Source organism: Topomyia yanbarensis, chromosome 3 (assembly GCF_030247195.1).
Source record: "Topomyia yanbarensis strain Yona2022 chromosome 3, ASM3024719v1, whole genome shotgun sequence".
Classification (NCBI taxonomy): domain Eukaryota; kingdom Metazoa; phylum Arthropoda; class Insecta; order Diptera; family Culicidae; genus Topomyia; species Topomyia yanbarensis.
The window spans coordinates 138,709,816-138,725,770 of NC_080672.1; the positions used below are offsets into that span (position 1 = coordinate 138,709,816).

General features: G+C 34.7%; 1 protein-coding gene across 12 annotated transcripts in view; it reads right to left on the reverse strand.

Moving 5' to 3' along the window:
- LOC131693278 (uncharacterized) overlaps positions 1–15,955 on the reverse strand; it is a 91,915-nt gene that overhangs the window by 46,050 nt on the left and 29,910 nt on the right. For all 12 annotated transcript variants that reach the window (XR_009306206.1, XR_009306205.1, XR_009306203.1 and 9 more), the window contains 7 exons: positions 5,087–5,302; positions 4,900–5,022; positions 4,561–4,839; positions 4,297–4,503; positions 4,125–4,235; positions 3,837–3,940; positions 3,638–3,696 (listed from right to left, as the gene is read on the reverse strand). Coding sequence is in view for 1 of the 12 variants with exons in the window: in XM_058980987.1 (XP_058836970.1) it covers positions 3,638–3,696; positions 3,837–3,940; positions 4,125–4,235; positions 4,297–4,503; positions 4,561–4,839; positions 4,900–5,022; positions 5,087–5,302 (1,099 nt within the window). In the remaining 11 variants the exon portion in view is untranslated. The remainder of the gene's footprint in view (positions 1–3,637; positions 3,697–3,836; positions 3,941–4,124; positions 4,236–4,296; positions 4,504–4,560; positions 4,840–4,899; positions 5,023–5,086; positions 5,303–15,955) is intronic.

Below are 15,955 nucleotides of genomic sequence, written 5' to 3' on the forward strand. Positions count from 1 at the left end.
CTTTGTTTACTTTCTCTTTCAATTATTGTGACGTCACTTTAAAACTGAAATAATTTTCCAGTACATATCGAAAGCCTATGGCTTTTACTAGAATTTTGGGCAAATAGTCTAAAAAGTCTACTAAATGTAGAAACAACCGAGTAATGAACAGAAGAGAAAGACCCCAACGAGAATTGTTATTCACGTACAATTTGTAACCCGTCAGGGTAATAATTTAGCACTGGGTGGAAATATACCCTTTTTTGTGTATACACTCCGTAGAGTGTATTTGTTTACTTAAAGTTATGCTCACCGCTGTTCGAAACCGTTCACATTTATTTTGTAAATTTTTGTATAGTTTCGCGTTTTTGGACGGTTTTGTGCGTGCAGATAGGTGTAGAAAATTTTGTTAAACGTTTGTGTATACGTAACATAGGGTTTAGTTATGTTACCGCTCTCCTTTCGCTGTTATAGTGGTCTAATTATGCAGTACAATATCGATGATAGCTATGCGGCGGAGCGGTTTTTTTTGGTGTTGAACGTTTTGTTTTGTTCGTGAGGAAGGCGGCCATCGAGTTTTTTGATAGAAAGTGACGAACCACGGCGTATAACAGACGTCCGTAAATAGTATTTTTTCGGGAGTTTTCCGCCACTAGACATCGAGTGCACGCGTGCGACGAAAAGTAATCTCGTCGAAAAGTGTCGGTCGTGGTTCGGGTGCTCGAGTGTTGTGCTATTGGGTTGCCGAAACGGGAAGCTAAACGTAAAGGAGCCGCTCGCTTCCCCGGCTAAACACAAAGGACCCAGTGATACCACGCCGGCTCACTGTGGAGGATCAGCCGAACGAGCATAGCTCTCCTCCACAGTTGATCGCAAAGGAGGGCGACGCAGGTAGGACAACGGATCCACCTGAGGTAGTTTGCTACGGCATCTACCTGGGCTATTTACAGGGAGTGAGTGGACCCGGCGATTAGTCGCTCTGTCGCTAGGGAGGTTCCAACAAAAGAGCCTTGCTCATCTCCCTAGTTAATCGGAAAGGACCGCTGCGATAGCAGCTAACGATACCAGCAGGTGAACACGGCCGTTGGAGTCCCGGCCGATCGGAAAAAAATCTTCGCCTTCCCGCCATCGTCAGAAGCAGCTGATCAATTCCATCGGCAGAGTGCAGCACAGCGGAGAGAGGAAATAAAAGTCGGTAAATTTAGATGTTTGTTTACCTTTTTTGTTTGTGTTACGAAAATCCGAAATGTAGACCTAGGCCGCCCCGACCAAGGGTCTGCCGGGAAAATCAGAACCCGAGTAGTGGGCAAACTGCTACTTACATATTCTAAATTTGCTCCAGAAATATTGTAACATTTCTAAAATGAAACTGAGTTACGATGGCAGTATAATATTGGAAAAACCTAATATTCCTGGCAGCTACAGCTACATCGTTAGCTCGCAGATCGCACGTCTAGTGACCCGCAGGGAAGCATTTTCAATCTCTTTTGCTGGGTATGTTATTGATCGTTATCAGTGGGCATAAGACTTATACTACGTTCACACTACAGAGTTAAAACATGTTATAATAATTAGCAACAAGAAAAATGTCATCAAGATAGCGTTAAAACACGTTTTAATTCGTAGTGTGAACGTAGTACACTCAAGTTTTTTTTACGCGGTTTTTTTTTGCGCGGTATTTTTTTACGCGGTTTTTTTTTACGCGGATTTTGAAATTTACGCGGTTTTCATTTACACGGATTTTGAAATTTACGCGGTTTTCATTTACGCGGATTTTGAAATTTACGCCGTTTTCATTCACGCGGTTTTTGAAATTTACGCGGTTTTTGGAATTTACGCGGTATCCATCAATGAGGTTCCCTTTATCGCGGATTCTTAAATTTAAGTGGTCTTCATTTACGCGGATTTTGAAATTTACGCGGTTTTCATTTACGCGGATTTTGAAATTTACGCGGTTTTCATTTACGCGGATTTTGAAATTTACGCGTTTTTTTTTTACGCGGATTTTGAAATTTACGCGGTTTTCATTTACGCGGCTCGTATCCCCCGCGTAAAAAAAAAACCTGAGTGTATTAGGCTACTTTGTGATTAACAGTTAGTAACTGCCGTGGGAGTGAACGAATGGTTCCATGCCTGCTGATAAGATGAAATCGAAATAAAATATCGGGCATTTAAATTTAAATAATTTTTAAACTGGAATGGTATGGTTCAATTAGTAGGCAAATAATTAAGATTCACGATACGCAGCTCACCGGGGTTCGACTACCGGCCCTAGAATAAAATTGTTGGTTTAGTACAAAATTATGCAAAAATTTCTCGGCGCTATTTAATTTAAAATAAAAGTAGACCGCAGATAATGACTCCTTTCAAAAAATCAATTTTTCTGTTATTTTTAGCAATTGTACATTCTGCTAAATTATATACAAAAACGATATGCCAACATTCAATCAGATTTTCCAAATTTTCCAACTGAATGTAATACAGTATAACGGAAGTTATTCACATTCAAAAACTCGGTAGAATCAAAGATATCAAAAAATGTCAAAAATGCATGAAAATATTTTTGATGATTCGATTAAATATTTGGAACTTAGAATAATTTATTGTACGGAGTTTTGAAACGTAGCTCAGGATAGCCACGTACAAGGCAATCGACATACCAAGTATGTCGTGCCAGCCCTCTATTAACCTGAAATATATTTTGAAAACAAATTTGAGCACATAATACTAAATAGTAACAGTTTCTATACTTCGTGATATACTTCATTGTTGGTTAGTTAATTTCTAATGCCACAGAAAACAGACATTTGGGCTAGAATAAAATTTCATTAAAAACCTGTGTAAACTTTCAAATTGATAAACGTTGTAACTCCGTGTTTCGCTATTGCCATCTACGCAACTGTTTGCTGCAAGCGTTTGACAGCTGCACCTCAACTGCATTGCATCGATCACTGCGTCATCTGCAAACGTTTACCAAACGTGTTTCAGACATCTGATTTATACGAAATTTCAATAGCGGGTATTTACACACATTTCGAATGGAGCCTAAACGTCTGTTATCTGGTTTCCCTAGTACAAAACACGTCTTTCTATAAGCACCCTTTATTTTCATAGTGGGAACCGAGCCCATAAGCAAAGTGATCCCTCGACTGTGGGACACAAATAAACAACATATAAAAACACAAACCATGCCAAATTAACTCTACTGCATGTCAACAGAAAACTGCTACAAACAACGATACTCGTTTAAAGGAATGATAAAGTCTTTTAGAGATAATGTCATGCAATAGTAGGACAGATTAGGTACTGTTAGGGCGGAAAAAAACATCAAGGAGATTGTTAGAACAAGCCAAGGGTCACTCACACTTAGTACGTTTAATTTTGTCAATCGTTTCAGCAGCTGAATCGAATAGCTGCTGCTTAGCCGGATCCGAGTGGTCATGGTCAGTCTCATCGCCGCCATTAGTGACCCGGCCAACAGCAGCGCTAGGGTTGGTTTTGGCTTGCTCATTGCTGTTAGTGAGGGCATTTAAGCTATTGTCATGCAACGCAACAATCTCATCATGATCGGCACTCTCAATAACATCTAGTGGCGGTGGCGCACTGCGGCCACAGACTACGGACTGATCAAACAGTGCATCAACAGCATTGCCATTACCTACTGCTACAGAGTCATACACTTCGAATAGGAGTTCGGTAGAATGGTTTGACAAGTCACTACAAGTATTGGTAGAAAGAGAAAAAGAAAATATTGGTAGGCAAGAAATAAGTACATAGTGGATCGGGGTTTCTACTAACATTTGAATATAATTTCTATCGAAATGTATTTCATACTAACCGACTTCGCTGATACTTACAAGAGGAAGGTATCATCCCACATTGGATTTGATCCCATTTTACTGGCGGTTTGGTGTTTTTGAGCTGGTTCATCCATTTCAACAACACAGAACGGCTGGGCACACTGTAAGTTAAAGGTTTTTCGTTAGTGATTGTATATTCTGGGTAATTGACGGTAACTTGGTATATTAATAGACGACCGGAACTCTTTTTGATACTGAATAATCTTGTCATAAAATTTTAATTTCTACATTACATGTTTGAACTAAATTTTCATTTCTACACTATCGCTGACATTACTCACTTACCTGCAAGAGTCCCTCTGCTTTGACAACTTTGACTAGAAGTTTCTTTGGTGAAGTATTTAAACTAGAGCTGAACGCATCATCTTGGTACGAACGGTAATTGTCGGTGAATTGCTAAGAATTTAGATCTACTATTAATTATTCGCCCGGATATGATCATAAAACGTCACTTTACCCCATAACCTGAGTAATCCAATGGCATCATTTCCTCCGGTTCCTCGCCCATCAATCGTGGACAGGTCGAGTAGACGGAGAAATCGATCGGATATACGACATCGCGAATGGACGACGCCAGCAGTTCAACGATGAGGTCGCTTTGTTTCTTTTCATCCTGCGCATTTGCAGTTTTCAATGGACCGATACTATTGAGGTGGATTTTAATCTGCAACGGAGCATGAAATTAGAAGACCTGGTACTCGTTGTATCAGATGCAACTTACATCGGGAAAACCTTCCACCTTCATTTCACCCTTAAGTGCGAAGTAGTTAATGATCACACTTACTCGGGTCTTCAATCGAACAACGGTCGCCTTGTAGTGAGAGACGTCCGTCTTCTGATTGGTCGATTTGAACGCTTTGATCTGCAGGACTGGGGTGGTTTCGATGTCAAATAGAAGCTCTACCTCGTTCTGCTGCTCGGCTGGTTCGCATAGAATGCTGGACATGTTCGGCGGTAGACTCTCCGGTAGAATTCGAACCACTTCGACTATCATCTCGTGCTATAATAGAAACGATGATAAATAATGAAATTTGGTATTCGTAGGCTCAACACTACCAACCTGCTCTACATATGATAACAGGGCGGTATTGACAGTCCCAACCCAGTCCTGCAGCAACTTATTCACAACGACCAAATCAGAGTAAAGCCATCGGAACATGTGGATAGCCCATTGAACTGCTTGCTGCGATAAGATATTTGAATTCGTCACAGATCAGATTCAATTGTGCTTACTCTTTTATCCTCACCATATCCGATCCATTGATGTTCGAAGGTGGAAATACCGTTCGCTTTTTCTGCGTCAGCTCTGGACCGGGACTCTTGCGGGAGATACGCTTCCGAGCAATAGTAGCACCACCGACCCCAGATTTCTGACCAAAGGCCATGCCTCCGCCGCCACCAGTGCCACCACCAACTCGGGCGCCACCACCCAAGCTGCCATTCCTTGCTGCAAGAAGGGAGTCCTGAAATATAAAGAGAATGAAAAGAAAAAAATAGTGAACAGGAACAGAATTGGAAAAAATAATCTATATCTAGCCGCTCCCTTGTTATCATAGTGATTAGTATCAAGCTATCAATCGATTTTTGATACCCTGCGAGTAATAAAACTGGACAGGTGGGTATGACTCACTTCCAATTAAATGGTTTGATAATAAATCCCACTTTGTGGACATTTATAGACCACGTAGAATCATGAGAAGGAAGTAAATAAGATTCGAAAAAAACTAGAACATAACCGTAGCAGTAATAATAAGGATATATGTAATACATATATTAACCATGCTACTTTCACTGATCATTCGCCAAATTTAATTTTTGATTTACTGAACTAGTCAGCACTTTAACTTTTATCGACAGAAATTTACCGAAAACGCTAAACTCTCATTGACATTGTTTATATATATATATATATATATATATATATATATATATATATATATATATATATATATATATATATATATATATATATATATATATATATATATATATATATATATATATATATATATATATATATATATATATATATATATATATATATATATATATATATATATATATATATATATATATATATATATATATATATATATATATATATATATATATATATATATATATATATATATATATATATATATATATATATATATATATATATATATATATATATATATGTTTTGCGGAGAACTCGGTAATAAAATTGTTTTACTGAATTGATTGCAGAACGGGATACTATTCCAATCCCCAGAAAAATTATACTGAAGCCAGTGAATCGCACTTGTGTGAGTTTAACCGTTTGAAAGAAATGCAAGAAGTATTCTAATAATATGGTACGCCAATGAATAGTCCTACGTCAACACCTCAGATATTACCCAGCCCTAGTTTTTCAATGTCAATTATTGTCGCTGTACTGAACGGAAGAAATAGATTTTCGCACGACCTGTTAGGAATTGTTCTCAACACTTCCGTAGAGGATACGATCACTATAAATTACAATAAAGATTTTGTAAAAGTAGCAATTATCAGTGATTTGATAGGTGGTCTACAGTTCAACGAGCCTAAATTTTGCAATCGAATGTTATGTTGACTCATATTTTTTCCACAAATCTAAGAACATTGCAATTGTTTATGGTCCGACTATACGACGTTAACTGATTCATGATTTATCATATTTTGACTATGATTTGATATTTTTAGTGGTTGAGAGTTAGAACACAAAATTAAAAGAGTCTTGATGTTTTCCCGAGAACTATTTCGATAAACTTGGAATTTTACTCATGTACCAAGCCGTGTGGTGTCCGGCGGGCTGAAATCTTTTTGCACTATTTCAACCAAGAATAGAACCTCTGGGAACTGCTCCCATGTCGTAAGAGGCGACTAACAACATGCTAGGAGTTCCTAGGCCGAGGTTTTGTTCCGTACCGAAGACTTAATCTGGGCGGACCTTAAGGTTTTCCATATTACCCTCTTTCCAGTCTGTATTTAGTGAATCACTGACATATACCTTTTCTGATTCGCCTTTCTTTTTAAGTTTCTTCTGGCGGTTGTATATTAGCCGTAAATGACGAAATCTAATTCTACACTAAGTAACAGAATATATTAATATACCGGCACTTCCACGCCAAGGTTTAACTTCCAAAGCTTTGGCTTAAAAACCGTTTTTAAAAAATGGAAACTTTCATGCAGGAAATTTATTGAATTGGCCTAAGATGGAGCTGTCGAATTTCACAAAAAGCTTTTTATGTTGCAAGTGATCTGTAGTTGTGTTAAATTAGGTATTTTTCTATTATATTTGGAACCGTCTACCGACAAATCTACATTTACGAATACCTCCAAAAGTGACTTCTTGAGGTCTCATGAAGGCCTGACACTAGCTTTATGATACTTTTGCTTTTCTAAACAGTAATAAAAATCTCAACATTCAAGAACTTCACTTTGTCAGAAAATGTAGGGCCATCGGAAGCTAAAACTTCGTAAAATCGCACTCCTGGTCCTTTTTTCAGTGCAGTACTCTACGTCACTCGTTCAAATTTGCACCGCTCTTATGGTAGTCGGTATTTGCTAGTATTACTGTTCTCCCATCCATTCTGGTAGTCAAACGGTGGGATAGCAAAATTCTTACAAGTTTCCTATCTCATGCCTCCACGCGATTCTAAGTCTATTGATGACATTTGGTCCTTAGACCGCAGAATGAGAGGGTGCGAACAGAATGAGAGGGTGCGAACAGATCTAGTCGAGAAAACATTGCCGTAAAAATGAATAGTTGATCGGAAATTAGCCCCAATACGACTAATCTGACTAGTATCTATGAACACGGCTCAATACGTATTGAAAATTCGCCGCGTCTGTTTTTATGAACCTAATTTAAAGCTCCGTTATTGCTAACAAGCCCGTGCATCAGATTAACAATCCTTTATATTTCCCTTCAGTGTTCGGTATTATCGCTCGTATACTTGTATTCCACAAACAATCCGATATGGAAAATAAGAAATACTTTCCTTGATTTATAACATCTCGCGCTATTTTTGCCAGTATAATATGCTGTCACTTGGTAGTTTTCAAGCCAATAAATATATCGTAGAGAAGAAGTAGCGAGTTCTGTCCAAATACTGTTGCAATAAATAGTGATCCGGCCCATTACGCAGATAAGATTAGCTTTTCCAGGCAATACTCCCACGATCGGCTGTGTGGAGTTCAAATTGTTTTTGTTTAGGGAACATAGTATACTCTCGGTAGCCGGCTGCCCAGAGTTTAAAAATAACCAAAAACTAAACAAGATCATCTCTTTTTCGAGTGATCGTGCACTCGAAGACTAACTAAACAACTACCTAATAAAATATGCTTTACAGGTCGCATCGTTTGCTTGGAGCGAATCCTAGACCTGATACCCTTCCAAACCACCAACTCCGCGACACCTATGGAAGAGTCTGATGAATCGTCGTCCTTCCGTTAAGTAGGTGGAGCATCAACACTTCCTGTCTACCTTATCCTTTATCCTTCCCCGTGAACGATGGAGATGGGGGCGGCCGGCAATGATGGCTATCATGCTGTTGAGGTTTTAATATGGGTCGGATTGGTATGAATTCCTACTTACCACTTCCTAAGCAACTCTTATTAGATAATCAGCAGTCAAACATGATGAAGTCAGTGTGCAATCCGCCAAAATCATCGTCACAACGCAACGCAACGCAACGCAACGCAACGCAAACTTGGAATTTTACTCATGTACCATTCTTGCTTCGTGAACTGGTTATGATTTCGAGGATATTAAATAAAATTCACCATGTGTGCGTGTTCACAAATTCATGAAATACGTTTCCACTTTCAAAATACTAAGATAGTTAATTTCATTAACTATATATGCAATTTTGTGCATGTTCTTGATATTTGAATTTGAACATTTTCACGGAGCTCAGTGTATTATTCACGCATTTTTGAACCGATTCATGATTCCTAATATGCTAGTCACGATTCACCAGCCGTGCTCGTGAAACAGTTCATGATATACTGTATCTTGTGCGCTTTTCAATAAGTTCACAAATTTAAAAGATCTTTCTAGTCATGTGCGATTGCATACCACTTTGCTCTCTGGTCTTGAAATGTTTACGTGGACTATTGTTTGCAGTTGTAAATTGCTTTGATTTCAACGCAAAAATATTTTAAATTGCTTCTATGACGGGTAAAGATGTGGTTTGGTGTTTTTTAAATGAAATTTTACTCTCCAGCGAAGTAACCAGCGAAATAAGTTTGTTTACAAACATCTCTTAGGCCTTTCGAAGAATTAATGTTGAGCTACTAAGACCCGCAAGCTTGTTATTCTTTTGATAAGGTTCAGTGTAATTGTCCGGTAGGGCATGGCAATTTTTTTTATTCTTGAAGGCCCCCTCTCTCATATAGTGATAAATGTCAAAGTAAGCTAAGATGCCAAATTTCACCTCATTTGAACAATTCTAGACCCCGTCACCCTCGCTTAAAATTTTTGAAATTGGTGCTATGGAAAAATATGGGGGAAAAATATATTACATTCTATAACTTTTGAAGGACCGCTCAGAAAATTACAATTCATACCTCTTTTTAAAGAAAATAACTTTATCATTTGAATGGAGATTCTTCTGTACGGGAAAGTGGGATAATTTTAATCATTTTTATGCTCCGTGATGCAAATCATACATATTTTGCAATTTTTTTAATTTAAAAAAAATCAGAAATCGAACAGAACCTTTTTGACCTTTGTTAGAATACGAGAAGTTTGGGTTATTTTCTCTTGCATATACCTCTATTATTCTTCAATCAAATTTTCGTACCTTGTTGAACGTGGAATTTTTTTAGGAATAAAACAAAGATAATTTCGTTACCGGAAAAATTTAGAAATATCAAATTTCCTAACATGTAGTCTCGATTCCACACTTTTATTATTAAATCGCACATATCAACTACATTTAAAAGTAAATTCTTATTTAATTTACTACTTTTAGTGTAAAATACGCTTAGGGATAACATGGAAAAAGCTTCATTCCTGGAAAAATAGAGGAAGTTGAGGTATTAGGACATTTAATGAAAAAATGTGTTTGTTGAGTTAATGTCAAAAATTTTGGTTTTTCTGAATTTTACCGGCAAAATTTATTGAAGAATAATAGAGATATATAATAGACTAGAAAATGATAGAATTTAATATGAATGACAAAGGGCCCCATAACCTTAACTTCTCGTATTCGAACAAAGGTCAAAAAGGTTCCGTTCGATTTCTGAATTTTTTTCACATTATAAAAACTGCAAAATATGTATGATTTGCATCACGGATAAGAAAAACAATTTTAAATAGGTGATTTTGGGAACAAAATGACCCAGCACTCCAATTTTCCATATTTTTCGAGAAACAGAAATATCTCCATGCATTCAAATGTTAAGTTTAGTTTCTTTAAAAAGAGGTATAAAATGTAATTTTCTGAGTTTCCATAGCGTCAATTTCAGAAATTTCAAGCGAGGTGGGCAGGGGTCTAGAATTGTCCAAATGATGTGAAATTTGGCATCTTAGCTTAATTTGATATTTGTCATAATACGGGAGGGGGTGGCTTAGAGAAAAAAAATTGCGATGCCCAGTTGTTTGGAAAGAAAGGAAAGTGCGTTGAGCACCAAAAATACATTACATCTAGAGAAAATTTAGAATAGGATGTAAGTAACAATGGGAAAATTTCTTCGGGGTCTTTCTCTTCTTTTAATTACTCGGTCTTTTCAACATTTAGTACTCAACTCTTTGCATAATATTCTAGTAATAATCATCGGCTTTCGGGTACACTGAAACCTCCATTTACGAACTCTTTTTTTACGTTATATTTGATTTACGTAACTTTTTTTACGAACTAAATGGAAATTACGAAATCTTTTTTGAAGAACCAAATTCGAAATAACGAACTCTTTTTGAAAAGTTTGAGTTCGCACATTACAGCGTGAAATTATATACTTATGTATTCTTAGTTAATTGTTACTAATATAAGTTGGGTATCTTCGAAATGGGGTTGACGAGTGCATGACGGAAATCGATGTCTTGAGCCATTTTGCAATCCAAGATGGCGACTTCCGGTTTAGATAAATTCTCTATTACCTCAACAATATGGGTATTTTTTTGCGAGCTAAATCCCAAATAACACTTTTTTACGAACTAATTCAATTTACGAACCCCCGGTTTGGTTCGTAAATGGAGGTTTCAGTGTACTTGTAAATTAGGATGACATCGTAATAATCGAAAGAGAAAGTAAACAAAGAGAGGGTCTCAGTGTTTCTTATGTCCTATTCTAAATTTTCTCCAGACACTCACAATTCAAAAAAAAAAAATCGAAACGTTCATAAAAATTACGAAAATCATGACTAAGTTTCTGAAACATTATTCCACGCGGAAAATCGAAAAATGAATTCATGAATGAAATATTACGATAGCACGAAATGAAATTACGAAAACAGCACATCGCACTATGGCTAGAACAAAAAGTTGGACAAAATAGGGATTTTTTTTAAATTTTTTATTTAAAATATATTTTTTAAATATTCTTCAATATATTCTACATCATGTGGCATTGAAATAAGAACTAGCATTGTTTATGACCTATTCTAACTACTCTAATACTGGCCATATCGAAATAAAAAGTTAAACTATTATGTTTTGAAAAATAAAGGCAGTTGTTTATTTTATGTTTTAGTACTATTTCGCGATTAAGAAAGCTAACGAATTAAGTCAAATTAAGCTACCCTGTTTGAATAGCTCCATCATTATACAAGAATAAACTAGGCGCTCCCGTATGGCAGATGCAGCTATTCAAACAGGATTGCTATGATTAATAATAAAATCCACTTGTTTTGAAGTCATGCTGCTTCTTTAGTTAATAACTTTTCTCAGCGAATTTTCGCAACCTTACAATGTTCCAAGAATGTGCTCCGTAGAAGAATACCTTCAGAAATATATAGTGTTCTCATGGTGATTTTTTAAGAATTTATTTTCAATTTTTAGCCGATTTTCCATACTAATTTCCATATAAACTTTTAAATTTTTGGAGGGTCCGTAGACACAACCGTTCGGTACCAAAATTTGCACAATTACTTAGGACCATAAAAGGAATCAGTAGAGCCTGGTGGAGCTAAAAGTCAAAAATTGAACCAGTCTAATACATATGCAGTAGTACTTCCGAAAAAAGTTTCTTACTGCTTTTATTCGTAGTAGGCGAATAGGGAGCGTTTTTCTTCAATTTTCTATTTACTAAGAGAATGCGATTTTCCTTCTACGTCGACACAAATATTTTCTTTGTGCAGTTATTCACATCCGCACCTAAATTTTTGAAAAAAAAACGTATACTCAATGACGGACAGCACTATTGTGATTGTAATATTGAATAGATTCACAAAAGGCTGAAGTGTCTACAAATTTTTTGCTTTAAGAAAAATAACATAACAAGGTTTAGAATGGCAAACAATCAAACAAGATACTTTATGTGTTGTCCTCAATACCAAGACAAATAAAATAAAATCAGTTAGAAAATGGTCTCAATCATTGTCACCAATTACAATAGTTTCAATTAGGCTGGGTTTTGGAGAAACATCAGAAAAAAATCACACTGTTACGGTGATTTTTATGGAAATAGTGCTCAAGATCAATTATTTATGTTTTTCATGAATTATAAATACAAAATAAAAGAACAATTGTGTTGCTTCTGGAAAGGCAACCGACGGCACACCTGCACATACATTTCCTTGTTTATGGTCCTGGTTGCAATGTAAATGTCTATGCTATATTTTTACTTAGTGGAGAAAAATTTAGACAAACACAAATTTTTCTTCACGCAGAAGAAGCTACAAAACCTAGAACTAAATTTGTTATGGAGTTATCGTTTTGACCTCTTTTGTCATGGTATTGATTTGTATCGGACTCATTAACCCATATCTCCGGTGCGAGAATTCCGAACGAAACAGTTCGCAAGCCATAAGGATGACTGGAAAGAGACTGCATTTTAATCGACTGAACGCCCTTCTTTTTTGTGCTGTTGACGATAATATAATCGCCAACATAGCCTAGACACTTCAAACTACATTTTATTTACTTCAATGCAAATGAATACTATTTGTAGGTAGGTATTACTATACATGAATGGTATTCTTTCTGTCGCTCGCTGTTTTATTGGCAAGAAAGCACATGTGACCTTATCGCAGTTTACTATTTCTAATTACGCCTTAAAATACTGGACCTTAAAATTGTATTCTATTCTAAAATCATTTTTCATAAATCTGTGACCAAAAAGACATCTTTGAATTCAAAAACAAATTGAATATCCAGTTTCCTGATGACTAATTAACCTCTTCATGCCCATCTTTTTTCTAGTGCATGTAGGGTTTCATAACTATTTTAGATAGTTATGAAAACCTAACTATTTTAGATACCGTAAAACGGGGTGACATTGATCACTTTTCGAAGTAATCATTACATATTTTTAGACGCAACACATTTTTTTCAAGTTTAATATTTTTAAACCATGTACTGATGTAAGGAGAACAAGATTGGATGGTTTTACCTAAAATTGTGCGCTTGCAGCTATTTTTCCAAAAATGATTTCAAGTTGATGTCCGTTTTCGTATTCCGGGGTGACTTTGATAACCTGCATGTTCACCCACATTAAGTTATTGATGTCAATGTTTTTCATTTAAATGTTTGTTTAAACTAATTCTGGAAAGATACTCATTGTTAAATAGATGTTAATTGGTATTATACAAAGTATTCAATGTACTGTAAAATTCGAGTAACCAAAATTCGTAAAATTTGTCTCCAACTAGAATAAAAGATTCTGAAAACCTTTAAAACTGCTAAAATTGTTTTATTTCAGTGCTTTACCAATGTATCAAATGTTTCATCCATTTTAACACATTGGAATATTGAACAATAAAAAAAGTTGCGAGTTTTAGCTTAAAAAAATTTGAAATAATTGCCAACTAGTTTCACAAAAAATTGTATTTAAAATAAACAAACTCTTAAAAGTAAATTTGGTACATCCCACTCTAAAGGAAAATAAAATCTCGCTTGTAATTTATTACTCTTACTCAAATCTGAGATTTATTTGTTTTATAAAAAATAGACACTTTATGAAGCTTCGTAAAAATAAGGTAAAGTCAAATTTCGGTTTTTTGTAATTTTTGTGCTCAAAAACCAACAAAACAAAATACTCAAAAAGTATTACAAACCAGTATTTCATAAGTTTAGAGTAAAAATCATTTCAAACTAAAATGATTCGGTAGACTATTCTGGTTTAATAAGCGATCTACGAAAAAAGTTTCGAGTGATCAAAGTCACCCCGATGATCAAAGTCACCCCGGTTTACGGTAGTTATGAAACCCTACATAGATTACAATCTGACTTTTTAAATAGATTAAGAAATTATCATTAGGACCACACTGTGTCTGTTGATATTAATAATAAATAAATAAATAAATAAATCAGTTTATTCTTTTCGTTCATTTTATTCATTTCATTTAGAATAGCAATTAGACACAGTTCTATTGTAATACATTCTAATAATTTAAAAACTTTTTTAAAATCGTTTAATTTTTTATTTTAGTTATTTTATTCTGATTATCTTTTCTTTTTATTTATTTGATCAAGTTTTTTTTTTCATTTTGTTTATTTTATTCATTCTATTCGTATTATTATTCATTTTATTAATCCCTGCATGCCGATGTTGTTTACAAAGTTTTCAAAACTAACTTTAGAGTTAAACAAGATTTTCTCACAAAAACAAGTGACTGACTATTACCTTTTATTTGAGCGCTAACAGTTACAATAATTATCCGTAGAACTGAGGTTATTTTAACTGTTCCTATTTTGCCAGAGACATTTAGTTATTATACTGTCTTCTACTGCCTTTTCCGCTGAATTGACCTATTGAAAACTATGTACGCTAGAAAAAAATTAGGCATTAAAGGGTTTATTTTATCCATATTATTCATTTTGTTTGTTTTATTATTTTTAGAAATTTAGTTTCTTTTTGTTTTGTTCCTACTATTTATTTAATTAATTTTAATTATTTTAAAATTTTATTAATTTGTTCCAGTTAATATATTTTTTTCAGTTTCTTAATTTTATTAATTCTGTTCAGTCATTCTTCTTATTCCTTTAATCCAATTTGTTAGTCTGAAATTAATTATTTTATTCTATTATTTTATAACTTTTTTAGTATTGCATATCTAGTTTTAATTTGAGTTGAACTAATTTGATTTATTTATTTCATTAATTTGATTTATATTAATCATTCTACCCAGTTTATGAATAACTTTTTTTCATTTCTTTGCTTTATTATTTTTTTAATTTTATTAGTTTTATAATTTATTCAGTTTATTCGATTTTTTTATTCGTGCAGGACTCATCCTACCTCTATTTGGGTGCCAACTTCGCGTGAGTTCTGCATACTATTAATGAATGATCCAACAGTGATATGTGTAAAAAATGTCTCATCTCACTATTAACAGTTTATAACATTTATTTCAACTACTTATATCAATCACTGAAATAAGATAGTAGAAATGTATGCCACAACTTCAAGAAACGATCAACTAACATTTACTGACTAAAGGGTCAAACATATGACGGCTTGCTTATCGAACCAGTTTCATAATTCAAATTTATAAATTAGTTTCTCCTTTGGATATCGCATGAGTTCATTGTATGAACTTAAATTGGTTTCAACTCACATTCGTTTTCGGTTGAATTGTTAAAATCTTTTGGTACATGTTATCACGGAAAACAAACTAATTATTAGCAGTCAGAGCCCCAAATATACATAGTTATTGAATAAAAATCTATCGGATTTGCGTATCCGTCTCTTCAATATTCAATCGAATACGTCAACCGCGTTTTCATAAATGCAATTTATTTCCCATTACTAACCAAAACGTACGAGCAAAAACGAATTTAAAGAATCGGAGCGTATTATGGAACATTGTAAGCGATAATAATTATTATGTTTGGTATTTTTCCAATGCTTGAATATATTTTCCAAGATATTTATTGAAATGAATTTTATTTTACGTTATTCAATTGAATGAGTCATACGGATCAATGAAAAATATTTAATCCATCC